The 21,211-nt window shown below is 40.0% G+C and overlaps 1 protein-coding gene across 1 annotated transcript; it reads right to left on the bottom strand.

Moving 5' to 3' along the window:
* Positions 1–16,284: 16,284 nt before the first annotated feature.
* LOC149840674 (U-box domain-containing protein 9-like) lies at positions 16,285–19,745 on the bottom strand. Its single transcript, XM_090003251.1, has 2 exons — positions 19,296–19,745; positions 16,285–17,740 (listed from the first exon to the last, which is right to left on the bottom strand). The coding sequence occupies exons 1-2, from the start codon at positions 19,599–19,601 to the stop codon at positions 16,652–16,654; spliced, it is 1,395 nt and encodes a 464-aa protein (XP_089859377.1). The 5' UTR covers positions 19,602–19,745; the 3' UTR covers positions 16,285–16,651.
* Between the last annotated feature and the right edge of the window lie 1,466 nt (positions 19,746–21,211).

Raw genomic sequence — 21,211 nt, 5'->3', positions numbered from 1 at the left:
TATGTACTTGTATGCATAAATGAATACCCTTAGCACGGGTATCATGTATACACATCTTCATGCATGAGTTCTCTTTGGCATAGAACGTAAAATTGTGTTCTAACGACACCCTATCTAATGCAATTGGGTAAAAATAAGGGTTTTTGCATAATGAAGGAACGAATGAATAAGTTAAATATGTATTGTTCCTGCATGCTTATGACGTGGGATCCAATGTCCCAACGATTACATTACGAGCTTTGACTAGTTACGCTTTGCGCGACGGGTGGGCATTGTCCAATGTGAAATTACAAAAGAGAATGTGTTTATGTTTGCGAAATCAATGCAATAGCCTTTTTATGGAAATAAGGTTTTTGTGAAACCTATGGTGTAAAACATTAAATGAATGTAGTTACCTAGTCGTGCTTGTTATATTTGATTACACGAGATCGATATATATATATATGCATTGGAATTAGCATTCTACGTGTTTTGAGGTTCGCAAGTATGTATGGCAACTTAATGCTTGTGTATGACACCCTATCGAATGTTTTTAAGTCAAATAAGGGTCTTTGCGGAATCAAGGGATTAATGACGCTTGTAAGATGAAATAATACAATTATAGTGTTTCCTTTATCACGCGTTACGGGCACCCTGGTACTTCACAATTTATTTAAACATATCATAATGTGTTACGTAACGTAGAGTATGAGAAAGTACGTGCACTGTCACTCACCCTAGCACATAAGTTGTTTCAAAAATGAATATACTCACATGCTCGTGTTCATGATACTTGAGTGTACAAATCACGTGGGTTATTGAATGTATTCTCCCTAAGTACGTAGGGATTTCTTGAGACTCATGTTTGAGATTATGGTCTTTTGAGACTTATGCAACTCCCTGGCCTGACATGGCCTGAACCACATAGGGTTCAGACCTGTCAAAGGCTTGTCTCATATTTTGTTCGGATGGGCGTCAACCCTTTTTGTTTCTAGTTTAGGCCTGCCGCAACCTTGTGCAGTTGTTGGGCTGCAGCTGGGTGCAGGCAACGGGCCTGCACCCCTCTCCTTTTGTCGTGGGCCGAGCCCAGTTGGGTCTGGACGTTCAGTTCAGACCATGTTCCAGATTGTGCATGCTCTCCATGGTCTAGACCATTCAGTCCAGACCTGGACCTTTTCTTGTTGCCGTGACCATCATCAATGGTTTTTCCCTGGGCCAAACCCACTTGGTCTAGGGGGTTCGGTCTCAGCAGTATGCGGGTAGCGGGGCAGTACAGCTTGTTGTCCATCTTCTTCTTCAGTTGGATCTTTGCAACAAATGGGTTGCTGTCACCTCATCGTGGGTGCTGCCGCAGTTCGGCAGCACAACCCAAACCGGGCCTGCTTGTGTGCGCCTGGTGCCTTTTACACCCTATGGCTGGTAAGGTTGCCGGCCCTTTTTAGGAAATGTTCCAACACAGTTGTTCGATTTTCCTCCCTTTCATCGCGCTCTCCACTTCGACAGAGAGCTCCGGACTGCAGCCTCAGGGGCTGCATTAGTGCCTACGACACGGGTCTCAATGATCCAGTTGCCTAGGTCTGTACCCTTGTCCAGACCAGCGGGCCACGTGGACTCGCATGGCAGCAGCACCTTTATGGTGTTTTGAAGGCTTCGTTCCCGAGCTGTGCGGCTGCAGCACTTTGGTTGTATTCTAGTTGGGTGGTGTTGCGGGTTTTGAGCCAAAGCTTGGCCTTAGTTACAACCGGATTAGGTTGATGCTGCTGCGGTTTTGGGGCAGCAAGCGTTCGGGCCTGCCCTTGTGGTTTCACAGTCTTTTGCACGAGATAGCTAGTTGACTAACCATGCTTCCCAATTGCACGACATAGTTGTCACTTTACCTTTTCGCAAACAATTGTCTTTGTCGCTGCCATGACAGCAAAAATAAATAACTAAATATGTATTTGTCACGCGTGCAATGACATGCTAAATGCATTGGAGTTAGCACTCTCCGCTATGTGTGGTTTGCCAATTGTAAAGCATACTAACGCTAGTGTATAATGCGATTCAGTGTAAACCAAGGAAAAATCGTGTGCTTATTGACTTGCACAAGATTAAATTACCCGAATGCATTGGTTCGATGATTCAAACACTTTGTCTCCACCTAAGTATTCATGACACTTGGCATTTGTACACTTTTCGATGTGCATGTCCCTCGTTGTATAGTTATGGGATTCACGAAGTTTAAGTGTTAGTATGACAATACCTTGTGTACTCATGTCGTAGAGCTCCTTGGCGAGTTATTTCTGGTTGTAGACCCCCCCTTCGCGAGACGAGCTCACTTAAGTTAGAAATACAAGTTTGTATGCTTTTGCTCACCTCTTGATTTGTTCGAGAGTTGCCTTACCATGGCCAAATGTTTCTAACTGTCTCATCATGAGGCATGTTGCTCTGAAATGTGAAATTAGCTTGTTTGTATACTTGTCGTATACTACACATGCATGACTACTCGCACTTGTGATTTACTCGCTTAGTTCATACTATTGCATTGACTTATGATGAATGCTCACACTTGATTATTTAGTACGCACTCGATACTGTTTTGCCTTGCTTGTGAACATGCAAAGTGCCATTGTTAATGAGTTAGAGACAATTGCTTAAATAAATGGAAAATTGATGAAATGTCATATGCATGAACTGCACATCTGCTTGCATACTTAATTGTCTCTCAGAAATGAATTGATGTAATCCCTCTGTTGTTTATACTTGTGCAATAGTTAGTAAACATGTGGTACTTTTACACTTTGCACATGGCACATCCTGACACTCACAATGAGTAGTGCGTACCTTGAGGAGGTATAGTGTTGAGGCATTGGTAAGCGCACTAGGTGCACTTACTTCTAGAATGAAAAGACTGAAAATATAACACCATAGGGTATAAATATAAATGACTTATTGTAGGCTTAGTTAGAGTCCTCAGGCAGTGGCCCTTGTGTTGTGAATGGACTCTTGTGTGATATACCCTGAATCAGAAATAAATAATATGGTGTTGTGACTGGTTTCACAAGCAGTGTGCTCCGTTAGCTGCGTGAGGCTGAGCACGTGAATGGGCAGGCCAAGTCCTCTTTTTGCGTACCCCACAGGGACCACGAGGCAAATTCCTCGTTGAGAGGTATGAATGAACATGAGCCTAAGAAAGATAAACCTGCTTCGCCCCATTCACAAAATGATTCACATTGGGAGAGGGTGGATGGTACAACTGTGAGTGACTTGTCGTTACTACGACACGTGTTTTAACAGGAGCTGTAGCGTCCTTTGGCCTCCAGTCACTCAGAGTCAGGGAGGTCGAGGTTACCTTTTTAGGACCTCACTACTGCAGTAGTATGGATTGCAATCCTTGCCTATGCGAGTGTTTTCTCTCAGTTGTGTGCTGCTCGCATGAGGTTGACTCGGTCTGTAGCTTCCCCGGTTACCACACTAGAACTTGAATAACAGACGCCGGGTGCATGTCTCACAGAATGCGAGGTTCCTTCGCATACCCGAAGGAGTAATCAGAATAACTTAAAGACTAACCAATCAACTGACTTACTGTAGTTGCTACTTTACTTGTTCTGTAGTCTGTGCTTCAGTTACTGTACTTGTTTAGTTGTTACCCCAGTTGTCTTTCTTGTTTCGTTGTTACTTTGGCTACTTTGTTGTTCAGTACTTGTTACAGCCTGTTACTGCTTTGAGTACTTACCTTTCAGTTACAAATGTTATGAAATGTGTTTAATTATGTTCTGTGATGCATACCTCTATATAAATATAATGAATTGTGCATATGGACTGTTTGGTTGATTTCTCACTAGCTCGAAAGAGTACTGACCCCGTTTTATGGGGATACAGGTGTTGCTTAGGCGTGCGATGGAGCTTGATGTGTTGCAGCGGACTTGAGCCCACACTTCTGGCACTTGTTGGATCTTGGCAGTTGTTGGTTTCGTTTTAAGGGAAATGAATTGCACATCTTGTAAAAAAATGTATTTAATAAAAGTTGTTTCCTTACTGTTGTATCTTGATGCACTCACCTGTGGTGGCCGCCCAGACTTGCGGCTTTGTGGTTTTACGTACACTGTGTTTTCCGCTGTTCTCTGGTTAAACCTTTTAAAAAAAACCACAGAAAATTCTAAGTTTTTCCAAGGTCGGGGTTTGGGGCGCCACAGTTCTTGTGGTTAGTCAGCTATTGTGAATTCAAGATCTCTTGTCTGGGTTAGAGCAGGGGTGCTAACAAGCACATTGCCTTGAAATGGAAGGTGATTCACATATCAAACAGAGAAAGAAGTTGCAGTTTAGGAACTGTTGTAAATATAGCAAAAGGAGGTTACAAACAACAATTGTTGTAAATGTAGCAAAAGGAGGTTATAACTTGGTACTTTGCTAGCACGCGTTGGAATGAATTCTGATTATGTGATATAATGATGAGAGCATCTAGCATGCCTTTTGAAAGTATTGTTGAGGAAGCAAAGCGTAGAACCTGGAACTTGTTGTAATGATGTATTATATTATATTATTTCTTCTCTTGGTAGAGGACTTTCTTGTAATAAGTGCAGAGATTGAGTGGTAATGGCTTGGACTGGTATCCCCATCGGTGGGGATAAAGTAGTCACGGAGGTGTGTGCTCTAGCACTCAAGTGAGAGCACGTATTGATAATCATCCATAAGTAGTAGATAGTTGAAAAACCAGAACTCTATCATTTGATTTTATTCTTCATTTATGGGAACTCAATACTGGGAATTAGTGTATATTAGTCTATGACATAAAGATGTCAAGTATTGATTGCAGATCTGACTTGTTTTCAAGAACATTTGGAATATGTTCGATTTCTAATATTTGCACCCAAACTTTTCCTTGTTATGTTTGCTATCTTAGTAAACATTTACTGACATGTAGTGTTTACACATGATATGCTTGCAAGCATTCATCTAACATTCATAGTAGCAAACATTATTGGTATTTTCAAAATGTCACTAAAATGTCATGAAATGGTAGACTTGCACAGGTGCAGCCTGTGTAGGGTAGTAGCTGGGTTTTGTTTTTAAAAAAAAAACTGAAAATAAAAGTTTTAAAAACAGAGCTTGTGTGGCAGGTGGGTGGCCTGCTACCCCCAGCTAATTGGGTTCAGCTGGGTGGGGTTTGAACCCCTAGCGGACAGGGTCGGCAAGGCTATAGGCCTACTTCAAAAAAAATATGATGAATGAATTATATTTTTGAAAACAAAGTTTTTATAATAAAAAAAAGGCTTTGTTTTGGATAGGCAGGTGGCTTGTTTGGGATCAACCGGGTCGGAACTGAACCCTAGTCGACGGTGTCGGCTAGGCTTGATAAGCCAACTTAAAAAAAAATATATATATATATATATTTAATACTTATGTTATTTAAGTTTGGAATCAGATATTTAATATGCATGTTAAAATTCCAGAATTTCGTTATATACATGTGGGTTGATTTGAATTCATGTTGTGAATGAAAACTTTCACATGCTTTGAATTGATGTGACATACTTAAGTATTATACTATACAAAGTCTGTTTCAAGTGCATGTGCATACATAAATTAATGTGTGTTTTGCGTGTATATAAATGCATTGATTGTTCACTTGTCTAAATTGAAATGATTCATAAATGAAAGCATGTTTGTGGAATGGTTATATAAAGGTACATGTACATGAATACTGAATATATGCATATGAAGGTGGTATATCATGCACATGTTAAATTGACATATATGAATATGCATATGATGCATCGATGATCAATATATCATCGCAGACCTGGTGAGCCCTGAGCTTGGATTGCTCCTTTACTTATTTTTCATACATCGCAAAATTCATATTGATATTATTTTTTATATTGCACTATTCTATGTTTCTCACGAGGGGTTGGAGTCCTGTGATGAGCCTCGCATTTGAAAATGTGAATTTGTGATATTAATTTGGCATGCTGAATTGCAAATTAGTGAAACAATTATTTCTAATAACTTTAAAAAAAAGAAAAGTATAATGTACCTTCTGAGATATCTCGTCGGGAGTATGAGACTCTTGGAGTTGCGGTTTTGGGAGACCATGAGGATACAAAAATTCTGCGTGCATTATTGTTACCCCTGAACCCGATATTGAGGTTCTTTCTTCTGGCCACTGTTTTAGGGAGAGTCTGTCACTTTGCCTGGGGGTGGTGTGTAGACACAACTGTTGTTTTGATATACCAAGAAGTGACACTTGCGGATGTTATTTTTCTTAGTGTCCCGACATTATATGTTGTTTTCTAATATTTCGATGGATGGTGTTGTTTCCTGATATCGGTCAAGGGCTAAGTTTGGAACCCAGTAATAAAATATAAATTGTGTGCTAAGCTATCCTAGGAACCTAACTTGATCATAGAGATTTTACCCGTTTGGTGTATCCGCAGGCAATAATAATTAAAAAGAGAAACTTAAATTATGTGCATTAGGGACATGCATATAAAAAGAAAATTCTAATAAGAGGTAATAATTTGCTCATGCATTGCACTAAAGCCATGCATAAGCATGTTATGCATTAGATCATGCATGTTTACATGTTCTCTTAACTGTTAAATGTTGGTGAATGCATAATGTTGTTCTCTAATGCATGTTAAATGATTGTATTGCTTAAATTATGATCCTTGTTATTTATTAAACATTCTTTCATACTTAATAATTATTTTTATTGTATGAATGTTTAATTGAATTATGTATTTATCATAATTGCATTCCTCTAACTTATTGCATGAATTCTTATCTGTATTCTTTATGCTCATTTATTTCATTAGAGGTACCTGTACACAGAATTTTTTAGATTTCTGGCACTCTATTTTTATTGTTTTTCACAGTCTCAGGGGATCAGTGAAGCGACTGCTTCTGAGAGAGCTACAAGTGCTACATGTTTACTAGACAGTGTCACAGATGGACTGTGTGGCTCTGTTTTTCTTTAGATTTACTTGTTCATGCACTCTGATTCTTTTTTTGCAATTATTTCAAGATTACTATTTCTTATTTAAATAAATAAAATTTTGTTTGCTATGGTTTGGATGATAAGTGTAAGATCTCTTGTAGTTTGTTGAGTTATCCAATGGTGAGTAGAACTATAAAGCTCCTGGGTCTCTTGAAATGTTTTTGCAATGGTTTAAAAAAAATCCGCACCTTTTAAGGGGTATGAGTTGGGGTCGTTACATAGTTAGTGTGATCATTTCAATAAATAGGTAGGGGTCCACCTAACAGAAGCAGATCAGGTCATGCTGAACATGAGTGTGTTTGCTCATGCCGACATCATGGCCGTCTGTTTGCATTTTGGATGAATGCCATGTGGTTTTGTTGACTTTTGAGCTTTTTAAAATGCAAATCGGATGGCTACGATGTCAGCATGAGCAAAAATGCTCATGTTCGATGTGCTTCCCTGCCTAACTCTAGCTTTCTATATAAAAAACAACATTAAAAGTATAAGAAAATATAATATTAAACACTAAAAATTTTACCAAATAACAACTCTCCAAAGTTTTATTCACAATTTATATAAAAGAAGTTTGGAATCATCACCTCAATGTCTTTTTTTTTACTAGGAGAAACCGCCTCAGGCACGAGACCTAGCCCCACTGGCTCAGCCTGCAATACTTAGGGTTGTTGTCCTGTCAGCATAAAACTTAGAGTGCTAATTACCCCTTGACCCTGAGTCACCAAGCTTCGGCGTAATACCCATGGGATTTAAACCTAGACTGCTCGTCAAACGGTCTAGGGCCTATCCCACTACGCCAAACCCCTTGGGTCACATCACCTTAATATCTACTATGGTGTCTATCACCACCTCCCTCCACCAACATAGCATCCATCAGATGAGACTAAATCGCCAAGTCTGATCATATCGATATCACATATTTGGACGTTGAACTCCACCAAGTTACCATTTGAAAGGAGGTAGAACTACTCTAATCTGATGTAGGCTCAGTGGATGAAGATGCCCTTGTTGCTATCATCTTGTTAATACACCTGAAACCCTTCTACAAGCAACCACCACCATCATCATCTCCCCCTTCTCCTGTGCCATCTTTCATGAAAAAAATAATCTAGAGGAAAATGAAACTCTTAAAGAAAGTAGGATTATGTAGGATTGAGAGAGAGAGAGTAGGATTACGTAGGATTGAGAGAGAGAGATCCCCACGTTCACATGGCATTCCCACATTAACCGAGTATTTTGTTAAGTGAGCTGGCCCGATCACCTTATAGGGCCCCAGCACGCAATAGTAATGGTAGTAAATTGACTTAACTAAAATATGGATGTGGTTTGAACCTAGGTTGGATATGTAACGAACCCTTGAATCTTTGTTGGACTTTGTGTCGAGAGCAGATCAGGTGATCTTTCAAATCACTTTAAGAAAGTGATCTTCACCGTCCATTGATTCATCTCACAAGGACCTCATTGTCACCGTCCAATGATTTGGCAGACCACCTGATCTGCTCTCCTTTGTGTTTATGTCACGATCGAGGACATGCCGTTTTGGTGTTAAATCCTCGGTGACATGCTTGGACACGTGGACACAGATATGGCACACATTACTAATATTTTAATACTATTTTTGCATTTTTAATGTTTTAGCATTATTTTAATAAAAAATATATTTTTAATATTAAATATAAAAAGTAGTTTTTTAGTGATAAAAAATAAAAAATAGTGTCCTCGTGTCCAAAAAAATTTCTAGCTTGCAAGTCATACCATCTTTGTGACGTGGCTTTGTATAATGGTATTACCAAGAAAAAAGAGTTCAAAATGGTTATGTAGAGAAATAAAAATGGAACAAATCTGAACTACATCCTACAAACAACTCAAGCATGCCAATGTAAATATGTTCTTAGTCCTATAAGGTTTAACCAAATATACCCACAGTTCGAACTGAAGCATCCACAAATTGGCTCAAGTCAGGTTCTACCTAAATCTGAACCACACTCGACTCCTTGATACCACTATATATATATATATATATAAGTGATCACTTTCAAACATGACCAGCACCAACTTGCGCAGATGGACTCTCAGCACAAATTTGCATCAAATAACACCTTTATTGGCAACTTTTGTCACAAAAGCTCCTGCTAAGACTTTTAGTGACTTTTTATCGCCACTAAAAGTATTTATGTGGAGATAATGACGCTGAGAGCAGTGCAAGTTCGTTTTGGTCCCGTAACAAAGTGATCATGCACTTACTAGATACATGTAAGCAAGGTAAATTTTTCTGGTAATTTTTTCCTGAATTTACATGTAGGTGCCTTTATTTTGAAAGTACCAAGTACTCTTGGGTGTCACTACGAGAGGTACCGAGTTGTTGACTACTTAATTTTTCCCTTAATTTACATGTAGGTGCATTTATTTTAAAAGTACCAAGTACGCTTGGGTGTCACTATGAGAGGTACCGAGCAAATTTTCTGCTAATAGTAGTGCTAAATGAGCTCACGATGCCAAATTTTACCTTAGTACCTTCATGTTTGTAATTGAGTTCTTTTTCTGTTTTTAATTGAGTTCTTTTTTGTGTTTTTTATTGTCGTTTACTTGAGTTCTTAGTGAATGGGTTTTAATATTTACAGTTTTCTTTTTTTTCTTTTGAGTTTATGACAAGAAGAAACTACGTTTAGGATAGGACATCTGATGGTGCTGGTCTTATCATCATTTTATTTTATAGACAAGTTGGGGTTAGGCAGACGGCCATCACTCATAGAACTTACAATATTGGGCCTTGAACTTGCAACTTCTCATCACAAGGCTCGCTAACTATTGTCATCAAATTTTAGTACAATATCAATTTTTGATTTTTGTTTACCTCTTTAAAATATATATTTGAGCTTAAAGATGCTTGATAAAAAACATGTTTCGAGTTGTAAAGGTTTTTTTTGCGTTTTCTTGACTCGTGCGAAGAAAGAGATTGATGAGTTATTTGGGTCATGTGACACGTAGCTTGCCTTAAGCAATGAGCTACGTAAGCCTAGCGAAAACGAGTTCAGAGTCATGGATATCTCATGCACACTTAGCACGATGAAATATTGAAAGTGACATAGTTGAATGGGTCCATAGAACAGAGCAATACCAGTTATCAGTGCGAAGTGAATTCAAACTGACGACAAACGAATGCGTCACATTTTCTGTGACGAGCACACGAGCAGTCGATAGTCAATATATCAAGCTACACATCCGAATAAACATCATAGATATTAGAGTAAGCATCGAATTTTAGAGATGCATCGAACGAGAGGTATATTACATTTTGGTATTTGTGAACCTTGCAGAGCGTAGTGCGTGTCTCGTGGGTAACCTCTGCTGCGATAGAGAAGACCTTTCGCCTCTCAGCATAAGCCAGTTTCTAGTTTGACGTAGTAAAACTTCTTAACTAAAAGGAATCATCATCACTTGACATGCACTTGTCGAACTGTCTCGCAAGGATGCGAGGTTACGATAAGGCGGACGACTTTAATGGGCTTCGCACATGCTTGCTGATACCCATAAAGAATTTGCATACTCATGAGCACCCCGTGCACTTCGACGTGCTACTCACAAGATATAGGGATTGTTCGCATCTAACAATTAAGATATAACATAAAACACCTAAATCATGATTTTGAGAGGATCCTAATGCGACCTAGCAAAACAAAGATTGAAACTCTCTCTCTCTCTCTCTCTCTCTCTATATATATATATATATATATATATATATATGGGTTAATAGTTACTAAAATTGTTCGTATGTGCAAACGACTTAGCACCTTTCATTTTTTTTTTAATTTTTATAATTTTTTGATCCAAGTGAACCCATGGATTTAATCTACATGTTTTTAATGAGAATAGGTTTTTGAATTATCAGAATCTGCCAATGTATATGTTTTTTGGTGATGCAAAAATCAATGATTATAAATGCATCATTTTTTTCTCAACTAAAAAAGTATGTCTTCTTCATTGCAAAACATGATCAAGGGTCGTTTTCTACTAATTTAAGCTTGTTGAACGCACCTGTAAGATTAGATTGAGTCAAGACAACTTTCATTGTATCTAAATATACACCTAAAAGAAATCATAGAGGTATATCTTCTCAATCAAGCATCGTAGATGTGTTCAACATCATTTATTTGGTAGGAATCATGTCTTTTTGACATAACATAAGATTTTTACAATCATGAAACTTTAGTACATTGTGAGTCATTGATATTTTAAGGTCTTAAAAAACTTATACAGTCTTCACAGTCATATAATCCAAAATTTGTTTTGTACTTAAAAATGCATGCAGATCATATGTATAAGGACTGATCAACAAAAAAAAGGCCTAAGAATTTTAAAAAAATCCAAGCTTTTACTAGGTGGGTGTAGGTGCTCCCATAGCACACTATCATTACTAGTGTGTGTGTATATATATATATATATATATATATATATATATATATATATATATACCAGGTGTCCACTGTTATTGGGAGCTTCTCTGCCGGTAATCCTGCACGGATTTGCGGCTAAGTTTTTTTTTTAACCTATACAGGAATTAGCGGCGGTGGTGACCACCACTAATGACCCTAAATCCTTCAAAACTTTTTATAAGCCAAACACGAGCCAAGCCACTAGTGGCTGGGCTTGTTTCGTGAAGAAAATGGCACACATGTAAAACCATTTATCTTTAAAACCAAGTTGAACAACATCCAGTACAAACTTTAGCAGTTGTTTGATATATAAGAGTTCAGGACCCGCATTGCCCAATTATTAATGAATTGAGTGGGTGTCTTTTTATTTTAAAAAAAAGTTTAGGCCTAGTTTTTTAAGAATCACCAAGGGGTGCTTGGCATAATTGGTTCAGTACATGTCTCCTTGTGGTGGACGTTTGAAGTTCAAAACTCAATGATATGTTGAATAACTGGTATATATATGTTGAATAACTGGTAGGGGTCTGCCTAACCCAGCTTGCCTTTAATCAAATATTGATATGTAAAGTATCTTTCAGCCGCGTGTCAAAAGCGGGTAAGGGCAAAGCACTAATAATGTACTTTGGCCTCTAGATCTGTGACATCTGTCCCAAAAACAAAACATAAAACTTTTAGAGAAAATTAATGATACTTGGCTCAAGAACCTGTTTAGCCCCCACATGGTACATGACCAAGTTCATGAAATTAGGGCTTCTCTTTGTTCTTGAACTTGGTCATGCTTTATATGGTGTTGAGATATACACCATATATAAGTGATGCCTATTTTTCTAGTGCTTAAGATAAAAATTTATTTTTCCCATATTTTTAAGCAAATTTTGGAGCTCACAAGTTCCACTAGATAAAAGAAAATAGTTTTACTTTTACCAGCCCTCCAAATGATAACATGGGAAAAGCTTTGTTTGGGATACATGAAAATTCTCACATGGTCAGAAATATACAAAATATGTTAGAAGAAAATAATGGTTTTTCTTTTCAAATTTCTTTCTTTTTTGGGATAGTAGAAGGGAAAAAACACATTGGTTCGGGTTGGTAAAACCTTTGAAGTCCCCCCTACTCACGGGGAGTACATCCAGTTTCTAACTTGTGATGCCTTCACAAGTAGCCCCTACCAGATTACCTTTTTATTTTCAATCCTCACATATACAAAGCTTACCTAAACTTTCTATTATTACACGGTTTAAATTACACCCGCTCTCCAACTTCTTCAGCTATCGAATAAAGTGTTTAAAAAGCAATGTTATCAGTATCTGTGCCTATCGATACGCATCATATCGGCAGAAATTTGATACGCTGCAGGGTCGATGCGGTTAATTTTTAATAAAGGTAAAAAAAATATTTTTTAAATATTATTTTAATAGTTTTAACACGTGTCACATAATGATTGACACCTGATAATTTTTTTTTATTTTTGGGCTGATACAGAACGATTCAGCTGAGTATCGGTATCAGCCCGATACAGCTGACTCGGCAGCCCAACGATTCAGGGCCCCGATACCGATACTGACAACATTGTTAAAAAGGCCTTAGCATTTTATTTTATTAGCAAGACCTGCCCATAAAATTTTTAGTTCCACAGCTCAGTAGGTTTTTGATGAGCATTACAAAAAGGACAGGCAGTTGAATATGGTATCAAAAAACGTTAGGTGGTTATATGTAAATAGGCGATAATTGATGCAGTTCTTTGTAATTTACTCCACATAATTATCAAGATTCAAGGTAGATCATATAGGATATAATGGAAAATGGCCCAGCTAGTGCCACTCATTATCTGAACTCCTTTCTTTATATCGTCCTGTGTGTAGTGCAATGGGTACAATTCTTGTATTATCAGCTATGACATTTAGATCATTCAATCTCAAGTTTTCTTGCATAACAATATTCAATATATTAGCATAGGGCTTGGGGTAAGAGTCCTAGCCTCGGAGTTTTAGGCTGCCGGCATAATTATGATCATAGGTATGGCAGGATGAGTGCGATCATATCTTCATGCCGGGTGCAGTTTCTTCAGGGTTATAAAAAAAATCACTATATTATCCCACACCCAATGACTTTACTGATGAAGGGAAGGGGAGAACAAGTCTAGCCGCTTGTGGCTTGGCTCATATTGATAGTAAGAAATATATTTTAGATACATTTTACACATATTTTACATGTATGTTTTTGTAAGCCTATTTCTCCCAGCTCTAAAACAATGTATTTTGTCTATAAACCAGCCAGCTCAAACTCGGCTTTGTTTAGCTGGGGCTCATTATGGGCTTGAACTCGGCTTGGCTCCCCGCAATAATGAGCCAATCCTAAACACTTCAAGCTTGGTTCATTCAGCTCGTTTACCGGCCCTACCTGCCTAGCAGGCAGAAGGGTACCTCGAGGGGTTTTACACCAAGATTCTGAAAAAAGGTAAGCATGTAGTGCAAGGGTGAACATGAATTCTTCCTTTCGAATCCAAAAAAAAATCAGTAAGAAAAAAAAAATCCTGTAGTATAACATTGGCATTGATAGATTGTAGTCTTTCTATGTAAACTTGCCAATGATTTTGGCATCCTTGTAGTCTTTTCTATGTAAACTAGCCAATGATTTGCCTAGAAAGATTCTTCCAAGTACATTGCCATCATTGTTATCTTTGAAACGAATTTATCCAATACAACCACAATGTTCTCTCTAGGGGCAAGGGGTGCCCTATGAGTTTACACTGCCGGGAAAGCGATCACAAATACAGCAGACCAGTGCAGCTAGATCTTTAATCTCGAGGATGATTTCTTCATTCCTCATGGGAAAAACCACAATGTCCTCCCATAAAATTACGGGCATTTTCATGGCCAAGCATCTCTGACATACATGTTGCCATGGGATGAGACTAGTTTGGCATGCTTTGTCCACAAGTATCTATTGGTCACCCTAATTATGGCTGGATTATTTTTAAGTATGGGACAAATTGGGGTCCTACATGAAAGGTGCATCACCCCTTCCTCAAGGCTAGCAGTTGCTTGAAATGAAGGGTATAGACATGTGAGCTACCCTAATAATAAGTTCCCATCTCGACCCATATGTTGTCTTTGAGCCCATAAAATCCAACATATGCCAGCACATATTTATGAGTCATGCCAATTACAGGGGGACCCCCCACTCAGTCTACACCATATGCAAGCTGCAATTATGCTTTCCTAAAGGTTCCAACACGTTAAAGTGCTGCTCTCTAGGCAACCAACACCAATTATGCAGGAATGCTTATCCTTCCCTTTGTTCTTGTTGTAAGACTGAACCTGATCCACATGGCACCGGAGGCCTGCTGGACCCATGGACTCAACCAGTTCAATGAGGACCGGACCGGTTTCGACTTCAAAGTTCATTGGGCAAAAGGCCATCTGAATTCATTGCAGATGCATTCTATGCAACCGTAGATCACATGCTGCACCTAACACACGATGGCTTCCCTAGCTGAGCTTCAAGGGTTCAAGGGGAGAGCACTTGTGTTGGTGCATTGTACTTTTGGCTCACCAGCATCCTCCATCTCAAAGATGTAATGACAATAATTGTAGAGGTAGTTATGGGAACCGAATGAATGGTTCATACTCATCATCTTTGAGGTGTACCACGTGGAGCAACCTGAATCACATTCTAGCATCAAAAGGCATAAAGGGCTTCTTAACACTTACAATCAATAAGGGCCTGTTTGGAATCTCGGCGCTGGGAACGGCATTTATGCATTTAGTTGCCCCGAGGTAAAATCTTGGTCAAACTACCTTGGTGGTCTTATTTGGAATCTCGGCGCTAGGAGGGGCCCTTTTTCCTTTGTATTTACACAATCATGGATTTGGCAGCTGCCATTTCTTCAAATGCATAAACTCCATAAACGCCCATCCCAGCTACAGATCCAAACAGGCCCTAAAGAACTTCTGACTGCATTTGTTACTTCATCACTCTTAAATCCCACCACTTTGGGGAATGATTTTTCAGTTGAAGGATATATTGCATCTTCCCAAAAAAGAAAAAAAGAAATACGATCAGTATGAAGTACCAAGCCTTTTTTTTTCTTTCGATAAGCAAGATGAAGGGAACATCCCCCAAGTGTGAAGTACCAACTTGCTCCCAAGGTTTTGTCCAATATTAAGCTATCTTTTACTAACAAAAAAAGAAATGCCTTGTGTTTTTGCAAGAAACAACAAAGATTAACCAAATGTTTTCCAATTGCTGAACCTATTTCCCAAAATTCGTGAACTTGGTGTATTATTTGAAATATGAGAAATCGTGAACTTGTTGATTTTTTCCACGACAAGAAAATGGTAATTATGTGCTTTCTTTTCCGTTATGAAGATTCATTCGGTTTCCAACCTGTGAGAGAGAGAGCAGATTTCTCAGGCTAAATTATCAGAGGTGGTTGTAGGCTCCACATACCCTGTTTGCTAGCATCACATGATGACAAGATGATCAATGTAACAGAGGAAAAAGGAAAACGGCTCTTGAAGAAATGAATCAAGCAGCTGAGTCCGTTATTTTTTTTGATATTTTATTCAGAAAAATCGCCTCAGGACCTAGTCGCACTCGCCCAGCCTATCATACTTACCGTTGCTGTCCTGCCAGCATAAAATACCCCCAGGAAGTCGCCAAGAACACAGAAGGTAACACCCATGAGATTTGAACCCAAGAGGTGTAGGCCCCATCCCACTACGCCAAACCCCTTGGATCAGCTGAGTGCGTTATTCTATCATTCAAAAGAGCCTTTTTTTATAAGCAATTTTACAGATCAAAAGAACAACTCAATCTGTTTGATAAAATTCTCCCCCGCCCTCCACCTGCAAAAAAATCTCATAGATATGGACATCAGGTTGACATTCTTACTAAAAAATGTTGAGACACTTTTGCTTTATTCCATGATCAACAGTGTTTGAGATGGCGCCCATCGGCATCTTTGATGTATTCAACAAATCCATCAACCATATCATATATCTTGCAAATCTCAAATGAGATGGAAAAGAACAAGGCCTTACCAGGTAGGTTACAAAAAACTGCTTCTATGGTGCCTTGGAACACACTAGGGCAGAAAAAAAAAGTGAAAACCAACTAACTTTGGACCTGAAATGCATCATATTCAAGCAAAAGGGAGGATGATTATATATGGGCTGTGCAATTTACATGCGTTGAATGAGATGGATCTACTGGCCGAAAACCACTATTTACAAAACTCCCACAGCTTATTCAGAGGAAGTCATGCTGTGTTGGTGAACCTCCTCAGCCTCTCCAGTATGCTCGCGGCTTTTCTCCTCGCCCTCGATGTGCCGTTCTGCGAGAGAAGCGAGATGGTGCCGTTTTCATTCTCCTCCTCCCTCACCTCTTTCAGCTTGGTTCTGTCGATCCAGCAAACGGAGTAAAGAACTGCTACTGCATTCTCCCTGTTACGCCCCGAGGTGCTCTCCCTTATGATATCCAACAGGCTCTGGACCCCTCCGTTCCTGCCAATATCCTCGAGAGCCTGCTGGCTACTCGAAAGTATCGCGAGGATCGCTAAGGATTCATCCACGAGGCCGGTGGACTCATCCATGATTGTTTTGAGAAGAACGCGGACGGCCCCTTCGTCGACCGCCCTCGTTTTGTTATCATGCATTATGCACAGGTTGAAGATAGCTGCTGCTGCATCTTTCTTTGCCATGGAGCTTCCTTGATCAAGGAGTTCTACCAGTGGACCAATTGCATCAGCCTCCCCAATCTTGACCTTATTGGCATCCAGCGCCGAAAGCGTGAAAAGGGCAGCAGCAGAATTGCTTCTAGTCTCCATGCTCCCTTTCTTCAGGGCTTTTATGAGGAGGGGGATGGCTTCCGGCGTCTCTGCAACAAGCTTCTTGTTCTCATCATGGATAGAGAGATTCAAAATTGTAGTCACCACATCCTCTTGGACTTCAGGATGATGGTCGGAGTCCGCACGAGATAACAGGGAGAGCAACAGGGGGATAGCGTCCGGAGTCTCGCCCAGAAGCGCCCGGAACGAGGGCATGCGCTTGGTGAGCAATCGGAGCTCCTTTGCTGCTTGTTTTTGTTCCTCTACGGAAGGGAAAGCTATCTTCTCAAGCAATGTGTCAAGGTGGATACGTTCTCCCTGTGTAATTCCTTCTTGGTGGACGTCCCCTGTCCCATTCTGAGGGGCTGGTAGTTCTATTCCTTGGCTTTCACACCACTGTTGTATCATGTTCCTGACCAAGTAATTTGGAGTGAGGATCAGATGTGATAGAACCTGCTGTGTCCGAGGGCATGTCCTGTGCCCTGCATTTAACCAGGCTTGTATATAAGCTCGGTCATATGTCTGCAAGAGAACAAAAATAGAACCTCATGAAGTAATGTGTACAAACCAGCCTAATTGCAGATGACAGGTATATCCTGCCTCAAGTAGAGAACCAAATGTTGCATTAGAACAATATTTCGAGCCTCGGGAATTTGAGTGAATAATCTGCTTAATATAAAGGGAAAAAAGAAAAAACAACCAAGCAATAAAAACAAAACAAAAGAAAAGGAATCTTGACAAACACTGTTTAGAGGAAAAAGAGGTAGTTTAGATCAAATTTTCATTGAAGAGACAGATGAAACAGGAAAGTACCACCCAAAGATTTATGACCATCAACAAATCATCACTATGCAAAATTAATAGTCATTAAGATACGGAGATCAATACCCCAATTAAGACTAAAAGACCTGGAAATCGGGTAAGCTCAGATATTACTATTTGTAACCATCAACGCATCAAACATTAACAAAAGAAAAGGGGACGGTCAACCAGCATGGGAGAAAACCAAAAGAGAAACACATTGAATACAGAGACGAGACTGAGGAAAAAGAGTTTTAACTCTCTTTTCAGGTCTAAACTCTTCAAGATAACGAGAATCCGTTAATACGCGGAGTTGCAGCAGCCAAGATGTAAAATTAAATGCAAAGGAGATTGTTGCAACGACACCATTAAATAAAATAAGTAAAATTAGTCCAAGCTTCGTCCTTCCTCTTCTACAGAGTATAATGAACTATGAAGCGTTGATAGTTAAAAATAGGAAACAAAGCCCTTTCTTTTTTGCAATGAAAATATCGGAAAAAACCCAGATTTCAAAATTCTTGCGGAGAAAGTATCGGATAGATGTAGTCTTTTGAGATGGAGAAAGCCAAACAGAAAAAATACAAAATAATGAACGACCGGTACCTTTCCTCCACAGAAACGAATCCAAATTCGTGTTTTTTTTCTGCATATATATACTCTTTAAAGAGAAAGCAGGCCAGAAAAATAAAAAAGGAAAAACACTCCAAAACCCTAAATTCTCAGAATCCGAAGCGAAACGGAAGCTTAAACCCCAATTCTTTTATCACTATAAAGATCAAAGAAAAATATATCCCGCATTCCGACCCGAGATCAACGAGAAATTCCCTAAAGAAACTCATAAAACACAATAGGAAAAACGATCCTCCATAACATCTACAAAAGGAAAACCTACAGCCTAATTGCTTCCACATACCAACACCGCCACAGATTCTCCAATTCCGACATAAAATCCACCCAGAACACCGCTCAGAACGTCAGAAAACACATCGAAAATCCCTAAACTCCTAAAATTTTCATACTTCAACGATAAAACCGCCCTCAAAACACCAAATAGTCGTAAAACCCCATGTTTCGAGCGAAATTCGCCTTCAAAACACGAAATAGTCGATAAAACCCCCGTTTCCGAGAGAAATTCGCCCTCAAAACACAAAATCGTCGATAAAACCCCCGTTTACGACCGAAAGTCGCCCTCAAAACCGACACTCCACAAGAACCGAACAGCAAAAACGAGAGCGAGACGATCGGAAGAAGCAGAGGCGAGTTTTTCAGTTTTCACCTGTCCGGTGGCCAAGATGACGGGGTCCTTCATGAGCTCCGAAGAGATCGGGCAGAGGAAGTGCTCGGGAACGGCGACCGCGTCGAGCTTCTGCGACAGCGTCCTCTTGAGCTTCAGGTCCCTCAAGGCGGTCAACGTCCTGGCGATCCGGTCGAACACCTCCGCGACCCTGCTCTCGTCGCCATCATTCCCTCCGTCGTCGCCCTCGGGTATCTCCCTCACGAGCCTCTGCAACTCGCGTTTCAACTCCAGCGCCTTCCCGGAGAGGGAGGAGGCGCCGCCGTTCATCGCCTCAGATTTCCCCATCCCCTCCCCTCCTCACCATCATCACCCCCTCCTCAATCTAGAGCCAAGACTCCGTCTCCAAGAAAACGATGGCAAAACGGTAATTAATAACAATTCATCCCCTTCTCCCCATAGTCTCTCTCCATCCTCTGCGTCTGCGTCTGCGTCAGCGTGAGCCCTCCCAGTGAGCGAGCGAGAACGACGATTTTTATATTTTCGCTGGGGAGGGGTCCTCCGGGCCCGCGTGCGGTGGGCCCGATCATTCCTGTGGGCCCCACGGTGAGTCACCCCCTTTTCTCTGTCTGTTTTGTGTCTTGCTCCACAATCATGGTGTTCATGCAGCGACAGCTGGCCAGCCCTCGACACCAAAGGCTGCTTCCTCATCACGTTTTGTATATATTCGGATCTTTTTATTTCGTCTCGGTGAATTTTCCTTTTTTTATATTTTATTTTTGTTTCTATAAGCGACCACTTATCATATGCCACCGGTCTGGAGGATAATTACGGATGATGCCACTTTCGGCGTTTTAATTGGTGGCGATCGGTTATTATTTCGTCTCGGTGAATTTTGTATATATTCGGATCTTTTTATTTCGTCTCGGTGAATTTTCCTTTTTTTATATTTTATTTTTGTTTCTATAAGTGACACTTATCATATGCCACCGGTCTGGAGGATAATTACGGATGATGCCACTTTCGGCGTTTTAATTGGTGGCGATCGGTTATTAGAATCGGGTTTTGGTTTGGACTCAGGTGGAACCAGACCTGCCCCGATTTTCGGATATGGTATCCAGTACAAAGCTGAGTTAAATCGGATCCATCATAAGAAAAACCATACCCAGAACCAATAAAAACTTTATGAACTAGACCCGGGCCATACCCAGTAAAATAATATGTTTTTATCATTTTTACATTAAAAAATTGCAGGTCTTAATCGGAACTCGGGTCTGGTATAAAATTTCACAAACTATACCTGGCTTTATGTATTAATCGGACCTTCAAGTCCGGACTCTACTCGGGTGTTAGACGGGTAAACCCAACACGTTAACACCCCTAATTGGAATTATGTGCAGTGTTTTTTGGGTTTGGGGCTGATATCCAACTAAATCTCAATCCGATTAGGTGGATTCAGTAATATACCTTGGCCTGAACCCAGCCTGAGTTGGCCAGTTTACATCTGTAATCTGGCCAGAAAAAGTGGTGGTTGGATCTGGACCCTAAATGGAACCAACCTGGCATTGTGACGTCCTGTGAGCAGGACCTGAGCATGAACTTGGACGGTCAATGGATCCTCCGGGAGTTTGAGCTATAAAATTTGTTGGATAACCAACCTGACATGGCCTGACCCGATAATTATTTATGTACTCCCAAAAAAAAATTATACTGAAATTGCTTTTTAACTGATATGGGTCTTGTGTGGGCTTTCATTTTCATGACCCGAACACGCCCCCACACCCAAATAATACGCAGTGCAAGTTTGGGTTATGATTTTGATGGGATATCTAAATCAACTCTGCTTGACCTCAATATCTTTTTATGTGTTTTTAGTGGATGTAAACCCTTCAAATTATGAAGATCCAGGCTTAAGATCTCATTTTCTTGACCCAACGAAACCACAACCCGGGCCCTAA

This window comes from Nuphar pumila, chromosome 4, assembly GCF_984573655.1.
Source record: "Nuphar pumila chromosome 4, dmNupPumi1.hap1.1, whole genome shotgun sequence".
Taxonomy (NCBI): domain Eukaryota; kingdom Viridiplantae; phylum Streptophyta; class Magnoliopsida; order Nymphaeales; family Nymphaeaceae; genus Nuphar; species Nuphar pumila.
This window is presented reverse-complemented; position numbering and strand designations above follow the sequence as displayed.